Genomic DNA, 17,176 nt, shown 5'->3' on the forward strand with positions numbered 1-17,176 from the left:
TCCTCGCCTCCCCACCCCCACCCCCACCCCCACCCCCACCCCCACCCCCACCCCCACCCCCACCCGCCCTAGCAGGTCCCAGCAGGTCCCGGCCACCTCCTCCTCCGGGGACCTCCCGCCGGGCGGGGGCGCCAAGCGGCGAGGAAGCCGTGCAGGGGGTGGGGGCAGGGCCGCAAGGAGATACCGGAAGTGACGCGAAGGCGGTAGTCCCGCCCTCTCCGGCGGAAGTCCCACGCATCCGTCAGCGTTCCCTCGTGTGTGGCAGCTGGCATGGCGCACTACAACTTCAAGAAGATCACGGTGGTGCCGTCCGCCAAGGTAGGCGGCCGCGAGGGCTCATACGCCCTCGCCTCTCCCTGTCGGGGGACTGGGAGAGCCCGGCCCGTAACTCGGGGATGGGACAAGGGTCGCCTGCTCCGGGCTGCCTCTCCTCCCAGGCCACGTCCTCCCAGATGAGGGCCCTTCGGGGTTAGGGGTTCCCCCAGGCAGCAAGGCTCCTTCTTCAGGCCCTTGCGTCAGGCGTCAGGGTCCGTCCTCAGGGGTGAAGGTCCGTCCTCAGGCATCAGGGTCCCTCCTCAGGCGTCAGGGTCCGTCCTCAGGGGCCAGTGTCCCTCCTCAGGGGTGAAGGTCCGTCCTCAGGCATCAGGTTCCCTCCTCAAGCGTCAGGGTCCTTCCTCAGGGGCCATTGTCCCTCCTCAGGTGTGAGGGTCCCTCCTCAGGTGTCAGGGTCCGTCCTCAGGGGCCAGTGTCCCTCCTCAGGCGTCAGGGTCCCTCCTCAGGAGTGAAGATCCGTCCTCAGGTGTCAGGGTCCGTCCTCAGGGGTGAAGGTCCGTCCTCAGGTATCAGGGCCCCTTCTCAAGTGTCAAGGTCCTTCCTCAGGGGCCAGTGTCCCTCCTCAGGCGTCAGGGTCCTTCCTCAGGTGTCAGGGTCCGTCCTCAGGGGCCAGTGTCCCTCCTCAGGCGTCAGGGTCCCTCCTCAGGAGTGAAGATCCGTCCTCAGGCGTCAGGGTCCGTCCCCAGGGGTAAAGGTCCGTCCTCAGGCATCAGGTTCCCTCCTCAGGCGTCAGGGTCCGTCCTCAGGCATCAAGGTCCCTTCTCAAGTGTCAGGGTCCCTCCTCAGGGGCCAGTGTCCCTCCTCAGGCATCAGGGTCCGTCCCCAGGGGTAAAGGTCCTTCCTCAGGCGTCAGGGTCCCTCCTCACGGGTCAGGGTCTGTCCTCAGGGTTAAGGTTCTGGCCTCAGGCATCAGGGTCCGTCCCCAGGGGTGAAGGTCCGGCCTCAGGCATCAGGGTCCCTCCTCAGGGGCCAGGGTCCCTCCTCAGGGTCAGGGTCCGTCCTCAGGGGTGAAGGTCCGGCCTCAGGCGTCAGGATCCGTCCTCAGGCGTCAGGGTCCCTCCTCAGGGGCCAGGGTCCCTCCTCAGGCGTCAGGGTCCCTCCTCACGGGTCAGGGTCTGTCCTCAGGGTTAAGGTTCTGGCCTCAGGTGTCAGGGTCCGTCCCCAGGGGTGAAGGTCCGGCCTCAGGCATCAGGTTCCCTCCTCAGGCGTCAGGGTCCGTCCTCAGGGGTGAAGGTCCGTCCTCAGGCATCAAGGTCCCTTCTCAGGTGTCAGGGTCCGTCCTCAGGCGTCAGGGTCCCTCCTCAGGTGTCAGAGTCTGTCTTCAGGGGTGAAGGTCCGTCCTCAGGCATCAAGGTCCCTTCTCAGGTGTCAGGGTCCGTCCTCAGGCGTCAGGGTCCCTCCTCAGGTGTCAGGGTCCCTCCTCAGGCATCAGGGTCCCTCCTCAGGGGCCATTGTCTCTCCTCAGGCGTTAGGGTCCCTCCTCACGGGTCAGGGTCTGTCCTCAGGGTTAAGGTTCTGGCCTCAGGCGTCAGGGTCCGTCCCCAGGGGTGAAGGTCCGGCCTCAGGGGTGAAGGTCCGTCCTCAGGCATCAAGGTCCCTTCTCAGGTGTCAGGGTCCGTCCTCAGGCGTCAGGGTCCGTCCCCAGGGGTGAAGGTCCGGCCTCAGGCATCAGGGTCCCTCCTCAGGGGCCATTGTCTCTCCTCAGGCGTCAGGGTCCCTCCTCACGGGTCAGGGTCTGTCCTCAGGGTTAAGGTTCTGGCCTCAGGCGTCAGGGTCCGTCCCCAGGGGTGAAGGTCCGGCCTCAGGGGTGAAGGTCCGTCCTCAGGCATCAAGGTCCCTTCTCAGGTGTCAGGGTCCCTCCTCAGGCGTCAGGGTCCGTCCCCAGGGGTGAAGGTCCGGCCTCAGGCATCAGGGTCCCTCCTCAGGGGCCAGGGTCCCTCCTCAGGGTCAGGGTCCGTCCTCAGGGGTGAAGGTCCGTCCTCAGGCATCAAGGTCCCTTCTCAGGTGTCAGGGTCCGTCCTCAGGCGTCAGGGTCCCTCCTCAGGTGTCAGAGTCTGTCCTCAGGGGTGAAGGTCCGGCCTCAGGCATCAGGGTCCCTTCTCAAGTGTCAGGGTCCCTCCTCAGGCATCAGGGTCCCTCCTCAGGGGCCATGTCTCTCCTCAGGCGTCAGGGTCCCTCCTCACGGGTCAGGGTCTGTCCTCAGGGTTAAGGTTCTGGCCTCAGGCATCAGGGTCCATCCCCAGGGGTGAAGGTCCGGCCTCAGGCATCAGGGTCCGTCCTCAGGGGCCAGAGTCCCTCCTCAGGCGTCAGGGTCCGTCCTCAGGGGTGAAGGTCCGGCCTCAGGCATCAAGGTCCCTTCTCAGGTGTCAGGGTCCCTCCTCAGGCGTCAGGGTCCGTCCCCAGGGGTGAAGGTCCGGCCTCAGGCATCAGGGTCCCTCCTCAGGGGCCAGGGTCCCTCCTCAGGCGTCAGGGTCCGTCCTCAGGGGTGAAGGTCCGGCCTCAGGCATCAAGGTCCCTTCTCAGGTGTCAGGGTCCCTCCTCAGGCGTCAGGGTCCGTCCCCAGGGGTGAAGGTCCGGCCTCAGGCATCAGGGTCCCTCCTCAGGGGCCAGGGTCCCTCCTCAGGCGTCAGGGTCCGTCCTCAGGGGTGAAGGTCCGGCCTCAGGCATCAGGGTCCCTTCTCAAGTGTCAGGGTCCCTCCTCAGGCATCAGGGTCCGTCCTCAGGCGTCAGGGTCTGTCCTCAGGGGCCAGGGTCCCTCCTCAGGAGTCAGGGTCCATCCCCAGGGGTGAAGGTCCGTCCTCAGGCATCAGGTTCCCTCCTCAGGCATCAGGGTCCTTCCTCAGGGTCAGGGTCCGTCCTCAGGGGTGAAGGCCCGGTCAGGCATCAGGGTCCCTCCTCAGGGGCCAGGGTCCCTCCTCAGGCATCAGGGTCCTTCCTCAGGGGCCAGGGTCCCTCCTCAGGCATCAGGGTCCGTCCCCAGGGGTAAAGGTCCTTCCTCAGGCGTCAGGGTCCCTCCTCACGGGTCAGGGTCTGTCCTCAGGGTTAAGGTTCTGGCCTCAGGCATCAGGGTCCGTCCTCAGGGGTGAAGGTCCGGCCTCAGGCGTCAGGGTCCCTCCTCAGGGGCCAGGGTCCCTCCTCAGGCGTCAGGGTCCCTCCTCACGGGTCAGGGTCTGTCCTCAGGGTTAAGGTTCTGGCCTCAGGCGTCAGGGTCCGTCCCCAGGGGTGAAGGTCCGGCCTCAGGCATCAGGGTCCCTCCTCAGGGTCAGGGTCCGTCCTCAGGGGTGAAGGTCCGTCCTCAGGCATCAAGGTCCCTTCTCAGGTGTCAGGGTCCGTCCTCAGGCATCAGGGTCCCTCCTCAGGTGTCAGAGTCTGTCTTCAGGGGTGAAGGTCCGTCCTCAGGCATCAAGGTCCCTTCTCAAGTGTCAGGGTCCCTCCTCAGGCATCAGGGTCTCTCCTCAGGGGCCATTGTCTCTCCTCAGGCGTCAGGGTCCCTCCTCACGGGTCAGGGTCTGTCCTCAGGGTTAAGGTTCTGGCCTCAGGCGTCAGGGTCCGTCCCCAGGGGTGAAGGTCCGGCCTCAGGGGTGAAGGTCCGTCCTCAGGCATCAAGGTCACTTCTCAGGTGTCAGGGTCCGTCCTCAGGCGTCAGGGTCCGTCCCCAGGGGTGAAGGTCCGGCCTCAGGGGTGAAGGTCCGTCCTCAGGCATCAAGGTCCCTTCTCAGGTGTCAGGGTCCCTCCTCAGGCGTCAGGGTCCGTCCCCAGGGGTGAAGGTCCGGCCTCAGGCATCAGGGTCCCTCCTCAGGGGCCAGGGTCCCTCCTCAGGGTCAGGGTCCGTCCTCAGGGGTGAAGGTCCGTCCTCAGGCATCAAGGTCCCTTCTCAGGTGTCAGGGTCCGTCCTCAGGCGTCAGGGTGCCTCCTCAGGTGTCAGAGTCTGTCCTCAGGGGTGAAGGTCCGGCCTCAGGCATCAGGGTCCCTTCTCAAGTGTCAGGGTCCCTCCTCAGGCATCAGGGTCCCTCCTCAGGGGCCATGTCTCTCCTCAGGCGTCAGGGTCCCTCCTCACGGGTCAGGGTCTGTCCTCAGGGTTAAGGTTCTGGCCTCAGGCGTCAGGGTCCGTCCCCAGGGGTGAAGGTCCGGCCTCAGGCATCAGGGTCCGTCCTCAGGGGCCAGGGTCCCTCCTCAGGCGTCAGGGTCCGTCCTCAGGGGTGAAGGTCCGGCCTCAGGCATCAAGGTCCCTTCTCAGGTGTCAGGGTCCCTCCTCAGGCGTCAGGGTCCGTCCCCAGGGGTGAAGGTCCGGCCTCAGGCATCAGGGTCCCTCCTCAGGGGCCAGGGTCCCTCCTCAGGCGTCAGGGTCCGTCCTCAGGGGTGAAGGTCCGGCCTCAGGCATCAGGGTCCCTTCTCAAGTGTCAGGGTCCCTCCTCAGGCATCAGGGTCCGTCCTCAGGCGTCAGGGTCTGTCCTCAGGGGCCAGGGTCCCTCCTCAGGGGTCAGGGTTCTTCCTCAGGGGCCAGTGTCCCTCCTCAGGAGTCAGGGTCCATCCCCAGGGGTGAAGGTCCGTCCTCAGGCATCAGGTTCCCTCCTCAGGCATCAGGGTCCTTCCTCAGGGTCAGGGTCCGTCCTCAGGGGTGAAGGCCCGGTCAGGCATCAGGGTCCCTCCTCAGGCATCAGGGTCCGTCCCCAGGGGTAAAGGTCCTTCCTCAGGCGTCAGGGTCCCTCCTCACGGGTCAGGGTCTGTCCTCAGGGTTAAGGTTCTGGCCTCAGGCGTCAGGGTCCGTCCCCAGGGGTGAAGGTCCGTCCTCAGGCATCAGGGTCCGTCCTCAGGTGTCAGGGTCCTTCCTCAGGGGCCAGGGTCCCTCCTTAGGCGTCAGGGTCCCTCCTCAGGGGTCAGGGTCCGTCCTCAGGGGTGAATGTTCGTCCTCTGATGTCAGGGTCCTTCCCCAGAGGTGAGTGTCTACTCCTTGAGTGTCAGGGATCTTCTCCAGACCTTGGGGTCCTTCCTAGAGAGGAGAGGTTCCTCCCCAAGAGGTGGGGTGGGTCAGGGAAAACTTCGTGAAGTAGGTCAGGGTTTTGAACTGGCGTCTTACGGATTCCTAGACTCCGCTAATGGAGGGGATAGGGGAGGCCTCTGGGCTTGATGTCTCTGTTTGCCCTGGGTACACGAGCCAGAGTCGTGTACATTCTCAGTCACTTTCCACACCTAGGTGTACTTATTTAATGTACTTCCAAAGTCAAAGATACGTGGATTGAATTGCAGAATTTTTTCCCTTTAATATTTTTTCTGGTTTATGCTTGAGTTATATGACTAAAGTTTCAGAGGGTTCTAGGTATTGGAAATACAGGTGGGATTAAGAAAGTGTGGGACGAGGCTCCTTGGGTGGCTCAGCCAGTTGCATGTCCCACTCTGATTCAGCTCAGGTCACAATCTCAGTTTGTGGGATCGAGTCCCGCATCAAACTCTGCACTGACCATGTGGGATTCTCTGTCTCCCTCTCTCTCTGCTCTTCCCCGCTCGCTCGTGTGTCTCCGTGTCTCTTTTTCTCTGAGTAAACATTTTTTTTTTTTTTAATATGGGATAAAATTTATTTAGGCAGCCATCTGCTAAATGTTTTTTAAAAGCCAAAAACTATGAACATGAACCAAGTTGGATATAAAAGAGTAAAGATTTAGTTAGGAAAAGTGTTTGTAGTTTAAAATATATGGTATTGTTAATTGTTGGTTTTTGAGGTTTCAGATAAGTGGATAGAAAATAAACATTTTTGGTGTACTGTCTCTTATTTAATTACAGGACTTTATTGACCTGACGTTATCGAAGACTCAACGGAAGACTCCAACAGTGATACATAAACATTACCAAATTCACCGCATTAGACATTTTTACATGAGGAAAGTCAAATTTACTCAACAAAATTACCATGACAGACTCTCACAGATTCTAACAGATTTCCCCAAATTGGATGTAAGTGATTCTGGGGGACACATATGGCAATATCAATGTGAGCCTTCAGATAATTTATAGCCAGTTTGTGTACTTATCTGACAGATAATGAAGGAAACAAAATTATTCACTGGTCAGACTTTGTGAGTTCATGGCAAAGCTGGGAAAAGAACACAGGTTTTTTTTTTTTATTCCTTACTATTCTTCCTTTCCCCCAAACTAAACTCCATATAAAAGGGCCCAAAGCTATCTCCGCCACCTTTTTTTTTTTTTTTTTTTTGGTAACTTCTAGGATTGCAGGCACCAACCCAAGCTCTATAAAAGCTATGGATTGTGAACCTGGCAGCTCACCAGCCTGTATGGGCTTCCTCTTTCCAAGGCTCCTTTGTGGCCTCAGGTTGTAGCAGTGGCCTGAGGTCCACCACTGTTTGTTTCATCAGCCAGTGATGGTCAGTTCAGCACTGTCCTCTCTGTTGACTGGTGGGAAGAAATTGCCTGGGGGAGCTGTGACTTCTGCATTCAGCTAAAAGAGTTGAAGTCTTCACTCTCTAGCATAGAGAGTTTACCTGTTGATTAAGCCGTGGAAAGCCAAGAGCAGACACTGCTCGTGAAATCCCCGTGTAGGAGAACACTGCTGCAGGGTTATTTGGGGTGGGCTCCACAGTGCAGGGTGAGAGCCTAAATTGGCCACTGTCCCCAGATAGTCCGTAAAGCTAGGTTAAGCCAGGAGGCAAAAGTTGGTTTATGTGACAAGAGTTTCTTTTATATTTATTTAAGGTGACAGTAGTTTGTTTAAAAAATTACAGATGTGTTTAAAATAAGAGTAGAGATTTCTGCTAGCGGACAGGCACTTAACTTTACACGTGTCTCCTGGGCATGCTGTAGGTGCTCAGTAGAGGCTCGTTGAATGGGTGGATAGTTTGTTGGGAAAGGGTGGGTACCCTAGAAATTACCTAGAAAGAATCAGAAGAGGAAGATGATTGGAAACTGGTGTGATATTTGGAAACACCTGATGTGGGCAAAAAATGCTTTGAACTAATTAGCACCAGATTTTTGTGGTTCTTTGTAAGAAGTTTTATCTTTTTCATCCTTGGTATCATTTTTTAATACAATACATTTAAATTGTGAACATTGTATTCCTTTTTTCTTTTTTTTTTTTTTAACGTTAGCTATCCAAGAATTTTAGAGCAGAAGGTTAGCATAGTTACATTCATGGAATAATTGATATGTCTCAGGTACTTATCTAGGCCCTGGAAACACAGTAGTAATAAGTCCCTGTCCTCGTCTAGTGAGGGGAAAGGTTGTAAACCTAGAAATCTCTAGAGTTTGCAGCAGAGATCTGAAGGAAAGGAGCTGCAGGGCTGCCTAGAGAGAAGCACTGTAGGCACAGAAGCAGCAGGTGCAGAGGCCCCGAGGCACAGAGTGTGAGGTCTCAAACGGGAAGACCCATCAGGGTGTGTGAGAGGGAGGGTACCTGGAGATGAGTCAGAGATGGTGAGTCGGTGAGCCGCCTGGTACAGGGCTCGAGTTCTGTTGTTAGGGAAACCTTCCAAGTTGAGTGTGGGACGTGCCGAGCTTTGACTTCTCTTTTAGAGGATGCGTGGCCTATGGGGTTAGGAGACCACTTGAAGGTTGACGCACCGACGTGAACAGCTGGTGGAGGTTGGAAGAGCTGAACTTGCTCGTGGCATCTTGGGCATCTTGCAGTTGCCATCCATCCAGACGGGGAAGTGGGGCATTTTGAGGACGAGGAAGGGGGTGGTTTGGACGCGTTGGTCTGAGATTCTGGTAAGGTGTCTGAGCAGAAGTGGGAGTAGTCTGGAGCTCTGTGAGAGGTGTGGTCTGGAGATATGCAGTGGCACTCAGGAACCCATCAGTGCCTTTAGATCCACGTGAGGTCACCTAGGAGCTGAACCTGGAGAGAAAAGTGCTCCTAGGAACTCTGATGTTTAATGTTGGGTGGAAGCATAAGCCAGCGAGGGAGTTTGAGGAGCGGCGAGGGGAGAGAAGAGCCAGACAGTTGGTCCCAGAGGCCAGTTGAATGGAAAGCACCAGGAAGCGTGAGTGGTCAGCTGTCTGGTGCTGTGGAACGCTCTGGTAAGATGAAAGGAGTTCGGGGAGGGAGCTGATCTGATGAGCCGCTCTAAAGGACGGGTGGACACGATTCGGACTACACTGGGTTCAAAGGAAGAAGAGCCAGTACCTCTCCGTGACCTTCCCCAAGAAGGGGAGCAAAGGAACGGAAGGGTTGTGGGTTCAGGGAGCTTTCCAACTGTTAGAGCTGAGGGGGAAATGACAGCGTGTTTGCAGGCCTGGTTTCAGGTCTTGAGTAGGAGGGGCAGGGGGTCTGGTGCACAAATGGAGACCTGCAGATGAGGTAAAGGGGGATCAGTCTGGGGCCCAGGCTAGATGGGCAGGCAGAAGCGACCCCTGAACTCTAAACAGTCCTCAGTCAGGAGAATGGACCGGGGAGGAGATCTGGGGTTTGAAGAGCGTGGAAAAGGCAGGACATACTTCAAAACTATTCTTCAAGAATTATTGACACATGGGGATGAGAAACCTGTCCCAGAATGACCGCTTTATTTTCTGTTTTAGGATATCCATCCATTTTATGCTGATTTGATGAACATTCTCTATGACAAGGACCATTACAAGCTGGCCTTGGGACAAATAAATATTGCCAAAAATTTAGTGGACAAGTAAGGTATCTTTTAATACAGTATCTTTTAAGTTATTGCCTGAGGTGAAAAGTATCTTATATCTTTTTATTTCTTTAAGCGTGGCTAAGGATTATGTGCGGCTTATGAAATACGGAGACTCTCTCTACCGCTGCAAGCAGCTGAAGCGAGCCGCCCTCGGCCGGATGTGTACAATCATCAAAAGACAGAAGCAGAGCTTGGAGTATTTGGAACAAGGTACCTCTTTTACGTAAGCAAGGACAGTGTTTAGTGTGTGCTGTTAAGGTACTCGGTTCTTGTCAAGAACTTATTTTTAGGGTGCTCTTTTTTGTTTTATTTTAGACCCAACAGGATCAAACCATTCCTTACCCATCCTTTGAGAAACTCTGACAGGCTAGTTATTACTGAAAAAGCAGCTGGTGCTTAAAATGCTTATGAATTACTAGTACAATTTTTTAAAATGTTTATGTATTTATTTTTGAGAGAGAGAGAGACAGTACGATCAGGGGAGGGGCAGAAGAGAAAGACACAGAATCCGAAGCAGGCTCCAGGCTCTGAATCCATGAGCCTTGAGATCATGACCTGAGCTGAAGTCAGAAGCTTAACTGACTGAGCTACCCAGCTGCCCCATAAATTGTTTGTTCTATTAAAAGGACTTGGGGCGCCTGGTGGCCAGTCGGTTAAGCATCCGACTCTTGGTTTCAGCTCAGGTCAGGATCTCACAGTTAGTGGGGTTCAGCCTCGTGTTGGGCTCTGTGCTGACAGGGTGGAGCCCTGCTTGGGATTGTCTCCCTCTCTCTCTCTGCCCCTTCCTGCTTGTGCTCTTTCTCTCTCTCAAAAATAAACAAACATTAAAAAATAAATTTAAAAGTAAAGTTTAAAAAAAAATTTTAAGAGCTTTTCAATATCTGGGGCGCTTAGGTGGTTCAGTTGATTGAGTATCCGATTTTTGATTTTGGCTCAGGTCATGATCCCAGGGTCGTGGGAACAAGTCCCATGCTGGGCTCTGCACTGAGCATGAAACCTGCTTAAGATTCTGTCTGCCCCTCCCCCACTCACACACATTGTCTCTCTCAAATAAAAGAGGGGCACCTGGGTGACTCAGTCAATTAAGCGTCCGACCCTTGATTTCAGCTCAGGTCATGATCTTGAAGTTCATGAGATTGAGCCCCACATAAGCCTCCATGCTGACAGTGCAGATCCTGCTTGGGATTCTCTTTCTCTCTCTCTCTCTCTCTCTCTCTCTCTCTCTCTCTCTCTCTCTCTCTCTCTCTCTCTCTCTCTCTCTTTCTCTCTCGCTCTCTCTCTGCCCCTCCCCCACTCATGCATGCATGTATGTGTGTGTGCACACGCACACACTCGCTCTCAAACTTTAAAAAACTAAATAAAATAAAAGCTTTGCAATATGTGTTAGCATGAAATTGCCACTCCAGCTTTGTTACATGATAGTTTAATTAAAGAGGACGGTTCTGAATTAAAGTAGTATTTCTAGTGAAACAGGTATTTGCCTCTATGCATAGATTTTTACGCTGAAGTGTTCTCGAGTCCTCTGGGTTTGTTCCCCCTTTCCTGGCATCTTACAAATGATTTGCGACAAGCTTGTAGTACTTGACTGCTTTGCCAGTGCTTCCAGCGATCTGTTTTGTTTAGTCTTGAGGGTTGCCTCATGGTGTCACCGCCTTGCAGATGATGCACCTAGTCGTTGCGTGGAACTAGCCCAATGCCTTGGCAGGAAGTGGTGGCATGCACACTTGCTTCAAAAATGCTTTCCAAATATCCCACTTAGTAAGAGCGGTCTGGGCACCACTTAGATGTGTGTTTCTGGCCCCACTTTTGACCTATTGAATAGGACTGTGGGTACAGCCAGAGTCGGGAAGTACGCTGCTGTGTGCTCTGGTGCCTCTGCAGGCAATCTTTTTTCTATTCATACTTTTTCTGTCGCTCACATTGTAAATTTTGGAGTGGGGTTAGTATAACCATGGGCCAGGAGTACAGCTAAGTGAAGCAGTTCTTAAAGTTTGAGTTTCTTAATTGCTCTTAAGAAATCAAGCACATGTTATTTCCCATAGTGCGTCAGCATCTGTCCCGTCTGCCAACTATTGACCCGAATACGAGGACCCTGCTCCTGTGTGGGTACCCGAATGTCGGCAAGTCCAGCTTCATCAATAAGGTTAGTATGTGTCTGGTGATAATGCAAATGACCGAGGACCTGAGACCCAAGGGCTGCTATGTCCTGCCGTGTGGGCTGGAGGATGGCCAGCCGGTTAGTCTGTCAGCACTGTTGTCGGCTTAAATAGCCGTTTACTTGAAGGGAGGACTGACACTGTCTAAATCTAGGTTTCGGCTGCTATTTCTGTTCTAGTATGCATTCCATAAGTTTCTAAGGGATTTGAGATATTAAGTCCGGTTTTGTTAACACAGAGAGCCTTTCCCAGGACGTACTGTCTCAGCCTCATCTGGGGGTGGTAGTGCCAGGGGCGCTGGGGTCTACCGTGGCAGGCTGCACTCACTGAAGCGGGCTTCCTGAGGCACTACGTGAATGTCACTGGTTGATGTGTCACTGCTCACATCAAGTATTTGGTCCCCGTAGTGGGAAGTGGCTGAGTTGCTCTTGATTTGAGTGAGTTCATTAATTGGGACTCGAGGGTGCTCTTTATTTAGTAACTTGGTGCTTCAAGACCACTTGGCTGAGTTTGAAGGACTTGAACAGAGTAGAAACCGCATGTAAAATGTCGGTTCATAAATAAGTAGATAAAATAAAATGTCAGTTCACAACCAACAACAGCTCAGGTGCCAGACAATGACAGTTACATATGTGTGGTGTTTGCTGCCAGGAGCACTTTCACTTGAAGCCCATTTGCAGGTTTTTATTTTGTCCCCGAGTTGTGCTGACGTGACAGGCTGAAGCTCTGCGGTGTCTGGGCCGATGTCTCAGATGCTCGTGAGCCAGTGCTGTGGCGCTAAGCCACTGGCCACTTGAATAAAATTAAACAACAAACAGGTCAGTTCCTACATTGCACTGATCACATCTCAAGAGTTCATGGGGACGTGTGGCTGGTGGGCCCCGCATCAGCAGTGTAGATCAAGTCTGTCTTCACAGCAAGTTCTGTGGGTCATTAGTGGGGCTGGGGTAGAGCAGAGCAGAAGCTGATGGGTACCCTCCCGGTGCTGGGCCTTCCTCCCCTCCCCGTCCCGTATTTGGACTCTTGTGTCCTGGCCTCGCCTGGTGGCGTGAGGAAGTGGAGCCTGTCCGTCTGTCAGCAGCAGCTTCTGACATCAGGAGTGTAATCATGGGAGCTCTCTCGCTCTCTGTTTGGTTGTTTTGTCTTACTGCCGAAATCATTAGTCTCCATAACGTATAGGTGCCACATTTACCTTCTTTGACCGGGAATAAGGTTTGGAGCTCGTGTGATTGTGGAAGTTTTCGTTGTTTTGTTTCAGGTGACGAGAGCCGACGTGGACGTCCAGCCCTATGCGTTCACGACCAAATCCCTGTTTGTGGGGCACATGGACTACAAGTACCTGCGTTGGCAGGTGAGCGTTCCCACCATCAGACATGGGGGTCACGTCTGGGTGGTTTTGTGAATGGGGTTTGATTTTGGTGGTCCCTGAAGAACTATAGTCTCTCCCCAGGTCCCAGTACACTTACAGGAAGACTCCGAAGGGATGGGACAGGTTCTCGGGGTCACCAGGAATGTCCTCATGAAGAAAACTCCCAAGCTTCGCGGCTGCCCGAGTGCAGTGCTTGTTTTTCTGCGAGAACTCGGGAAGCCGCCAGCTGCCAGAGCAGATGGCTACATCACATTAGCAGTGGTGCTTCTCATGAAACCAGAGTCTCCTTGTCGTTTCTGACCCTGTCCTTAGAAAGGACGTGCATTAGCCACTTAAAAGCATGGGGCAGTTTCCACAGTTGAATTTAATTTTGTAAATGATAAAGTCATTCCTAACACCTGGGAGTGTTTGCCAGTTCTGTTCTCTCTGTCGGGGCACCCAGTAGGCTGAGTCAGTAGAGTGTGCAACTCTTGATCTGTAGGTCATGAGTTCTAGCCCCATGTTTGGCATAGAGCATATGTTTAAAAAAAAAAAAAAGGTAGGGGGACGCCTGGGTGGGTCAGCCGGTTGGGCATCCGACTTCAGCTCAGGTCGTGATCTCACAGCTCGTGAGTTCGGGCCCCACGTCGGGCTCTGTGCTGACAGCTCAGAGCCTGGAGCCTGCTTCGGATTCTGTGTCTCCCTCTTTCTCTGCCCTTCTGCTCGTGCTCTCTCTCTCTCAAAAATAAACAAACATTAACAAAAATTACTTTAAAAAAAAAAGAGAGGAGTCCTTTTCTCTAAGTCATTGACTGGTTCTTCAGTGAGCTCTGCAGGGTCGACTCATCCCCCCCTTTTTTGTAATATTTAAAGAATAGGTACTGTTCCATCATTGCTTTTTTCATTATGTCAGTCGGGAGACCCACGTCTTATTTACTAGTATTGAGAGGGCCGGGTTGGGTATGTGAGTCACCTCCAGGATATGCTGGGCAAGAAATTTGTGGGTATATGTGCTTTGGAGTAACAGACCTGACGCTTAGGTTGTTGATACTCCCGGGATTTTGGACCACCCTTTGGAGGATCGGAACACCATTGAGATGCAGGCCATCACGGCCCTGGCTCACCTGCGCGCCGCGGTCCTATACGTGATGGATCTGTCCGAGCAGTGTGGGCACGGGCTGAGGGAGCAGCTGGAGCTGTTCCAGAACATCAAACCTCTCTTCATCAACAAGGTGCGTGTGGGGACGGGTGTTTGCCATTCATAGCCTGTGCCGCGAGGATAATCATTTCATTTTTTTTTTCCCTGTTCCAGCCTCTTATAGTTGTAGCAAACAAATGTGATGTGAAGCGGATAGCTGGACTTTCTGAAGACGATCAGGTAAACTGTCTGAATGTTTTGAGTCTTACGTACTAATTCTAAGTTTATTTGCAGACAACGAAAGCTGAGAAGGAATTTCAGCAATACTAGTAAAGATTATTATTCCACAGTTGAGATAATTCCCTCAGTGGTTTGTTAGTGGCAAACTACACCTGACATTTTCTGTCCTCTGCTCTTGGAGGCTGTGCAAGTACCTGTGCATTTGACAGGACGGTGTGTTTAACCCCAGAAAGGTCTTGTGCTTCTTTAGGATGCGACTGTTCTCCGACCTTGGTGCCTGGAGGATGCAAAGCGCCTTCAGACGGGCTTTGGCCCTTTGGGTCTCTGCCGGCTGGTTGCCCAGAGCCGCGCTTCCAGAGGAGGTTCCTGGGGAGGGGAGGTTGGGGGGGGGGGTGTCACGTGCCTGCCACACACATTTGTGGGGGAAATGAGTTTGGGAGGTAAGCGTGGAGTGAATGATGAAGAAGGGGCACCTGTAAACTTGCCAGAACTGTGAGTACATAGTGTTCGCTGTGTTTTCCACGAGGCAGGTAAGGTGGTTAGCCCTCATTTTCCACCCACACGTGGCCCCGCAGCTCTCTGTAATAGGCACTTTGGGGATAACTGCCTGGAGAAGGTTGGCACTAGTAACAGAGGTTCTCAGATTCTTGGACGCACCCAGGCCTACAGGGCCAATCTGGGAGGCACCCCGCGTGGTGGGTGACACTCGAGTTTTAAGAACCAGTGCGCTAGAGTAATCTTGATGTGGCTGCGTCTCCTGGGGCATGTGCCACCGACCAGCTCTGTGTAGAGGGTCTCTTCCTGGCACCTGTCTCATGCTGGTTGGATGTCTTAATACCTGGTGAGAGGGTTTTAAACAGCTGTACTGGTTTAATGGGCACTGCAGCATGTTCATCAAGTTACTAACTAGGTAACCACTGATATCAGAGAATTCACTTGTTTGAAAGGACTCAGATCCCTATTAAGTAATTTCAGTTTTTTAGGTTAATCACTTTGGAAGCTACAGACGGGGTTTGGGTTGTGACGACCAAAGGTTAGGGTGAGTGTTGGACCAAGTGCTCAAGCTTCGGGTTGAAACGTGTCTGGGTTTCACCGTCTGCCAGCTGTGATGGGGTGAGGTCTCCATCCTGGAGTCACCGGTGGCAGTTGCTGCATTGCTGGGCTACCAGTCAGTGATGTCATCAGGCAGATTGAAAAATCTGAAAGCCAGTGGGTGGCGGATGCCGTTGCGATGTGACTGTTGGGTTAACACTAGGGCGTGGCCTGCAGCCTGCCCTGTGTACGCCATCTGTGCTCTGACCGTGGAGTGGCACCACGTGAGGAACATGGTTACGGCTAGCTCAGGTAGAGGCACAGTGGCTTGCATCACATGCTGGTCGGTGGTGGGGTTAGCTGTCAGATCCCGCTGTTGCCCAGGACCACTGCTGTTTCCAGGAGAGGTGGAAGTCTAATTGGTAAGTGGGAGCCTGTAGTAAAGGTGTTTGACCTTGTTCATGAGCAGCTTACCTGTCACAGGATTGGCCCCCTACATCTGAATGAGGTGGCCTTGGTGAAGAGCTACGCAAGTGAAGCCCCACCTTTGGAGTGCAGTGATTTATTCATTTTTGTATTGTTTTCTAAGGAATTCTCTTAGGCTGCAGACTCTATGCATTTTATTTAAAAGTAGTATTGAAAACATCTTAAAAGTTTTGTATCTTGCTCCTTTTTAGAAGGTAACATCTCACAGAATGTTCCAGAGAGCTTCTGGTTTGCTTTTGTAGTCTGGTTTGATTCTCCCAGTAGTATTTTCTTTGTCACAGAATAATATGGGGTGGAATCAACATTTTGGGGAAACGTCCTTTAGAAGAATTTGCAAATGAGCCACGGCCAGGCTAATTCGCATTTCTGATCCCTACATGAAGAGCAGTAAGAGTTGTCTGTAGGGAAGTAGAAATAAATAATGGCTCTCTTGTTTTCCTTCTGTCTCTGCAGAAAATATTTGCAGATTTGCAGGCCGCAGGATTCCCCGTGATTGAGACTAGCACCCTGACGGAGGAAGGGGTTATTCAGGTGAAAACTGAGGTCAGTGCTCCATCCACACCTATACTGCCTTTCTCGTGAGAGGTGTCTGCCGTGGGGAGAGGCTTTCCGTCCAGGTTGGAGAGCGTGTGCGCCACACTGAGCCCTGGTTTCCCCCATCCCACCCAGTCCAAACAGGGGGTTTAGAGGGATGATCTGACTCCCTCCCCAAGGGGGTTGAACCTCGTGCACAGCCTGCTGCCCTTCTTGACCTGCCAGGATGTCTGTGCCAGCTGTACTGTGAAACTTGTTCAGAAGCAGGGAAAAAAAAAACAAGAAAAGAGACATTTCCTGTTAGATTTCACATGCGATTCTGATCATTTTACGTCCTTGTTATTTTTACCTGAAAGGAAAAGAGATGGCAGGGTCTGATGCTGTTGGTTGGCTTGGCGCTGTTGCTCCAGGGCCCAGGGTGGGCCTTGAACCTGGCTAGGGAACACGGCGCGAGGGTGACTGGTGGTGGAGGCAAGCCCAGATGGGACATGGGGTGCTGCCCCAGCCTGGGCCTGGCCTGGTAAGGGAGAGGCCTGCTCCCTCCTGAGCGTGTGGTCTGCCCCCGGGGGGTCACCTGGATCTTGGGGTGATCCCCAAGATAGCACCAGTGGATGTGACTCCTGAGGAAAAGCGCAAAGCGGGGCCCAAAGCTTGGAACACAGTCTGCTGGTTATTGCGGAGTCTGGTTCCTCTCCCACACCCCCACCTCCAGCCCAGAAGGTGGGTGCCTTGTGAGTCATGTCCCGTTTTCTCACCTTCCCAGGCTTGTGACAGACTTCTGGCGCATCGGGTTGAAACCAAAATGAAAGGAAATAAAGTGAATGAGGTGCTGAACAGGCTGCATCTGGCCATGCCAAGCAAGAGAGATGACAAGGTGAGGCTGCCCTTCCCAGGAACTTGGGAGCGAGATGCCTATGCCCTCTGTCCGCACACACCAGCACCTGCCTCATGCAGGGCTCATGGGTGAGGCTCGTGGGCGCCGTGTGCGCACATCCACCCCTGTGGGCATCATAGTGGGCTTGAGTTTCTCGTCCAGAGTAACAGTTGTGTCCTGAAGTATAAAAGTGCCAAGGTAGAGCCTGCTGCTCGCTCCACCAGACATAGTTACTGGTAACTGTCTTGATGTTCCCATAAATCTTTCTGGTGTATGAGCATATTTTTAAAAAAATTTAAACATAAAAGTGTATTACATTCTTTAAAATTATTCTGTTTTCTTGCTGTTACAAACAGTGCTCTGTCGCATGTCTTTGTGCATAAGTCTTTTATTTGCAGAGTG

The 17,176-nt window shown here is 53.3% G+C and overlaps 1 protein-coding gene across 1 annotated transcript in view; it reads left to right on the plus strand.

Moving 5' to 3' along the window:
• The first annotated feature begins 163 nt into the window (after positions 1–163).
• Positions 164–17,176, plus strand: part of GTPBP4 (GTP binding protein 4) — a 27,988-nt gene continuing 10,975 nt past the window's right edge. Inside the window, exons 1-10 of the mRNA XM_003988063.6 lie at positions 164–318; positions 6,112–6,282; positions 8,857–8,960; positions 9,040–9,176; positions 11,009–11,109; positions 12,381–12,473; positions 13,511–13,702; positions 13,783–13,848; positions 15,820–15,909; positions 16,664–16,774. Of these exons, the coding sequence (XP_003988112.2) occupies positions 271–318; positions 6,112–6,282; positions 8,857–8,960; positions 9,040–9,176; positions 11,009–11,109; positions 12,381–12,473; positions 13,511–13,702; positions 13,783–13,848; positions 15,820–15,909; positions 16,664–16,774 (1,113 nt within the window). The 5' untranslated portion in view covers positions 164–270. The remainder of the gene's footprint in view (positions 319–6,111; positions 6,283–8,856; positions 8,961–9,039; positions 9,177–11,008; positions 11,110–12,380; positions 12,474–13,510; positions 13,703–13,782; positions 13,849–15,819; positions 15,910–16,663; positions 16,775–17,176) is intronic.

This window comes from Felis catus, chromosome B4 (genome assembly GCF_018350175.1).
Source record: "Felis catus isolate Fca126 chromosome B4, F.catus_Fca126_mat1.0, whole genome shotgun sequence".
NCBI lineage: Eukaryota > Metazoa > Chordata > Mammalia > Carnivora > Felidae > Felis > Felis catus.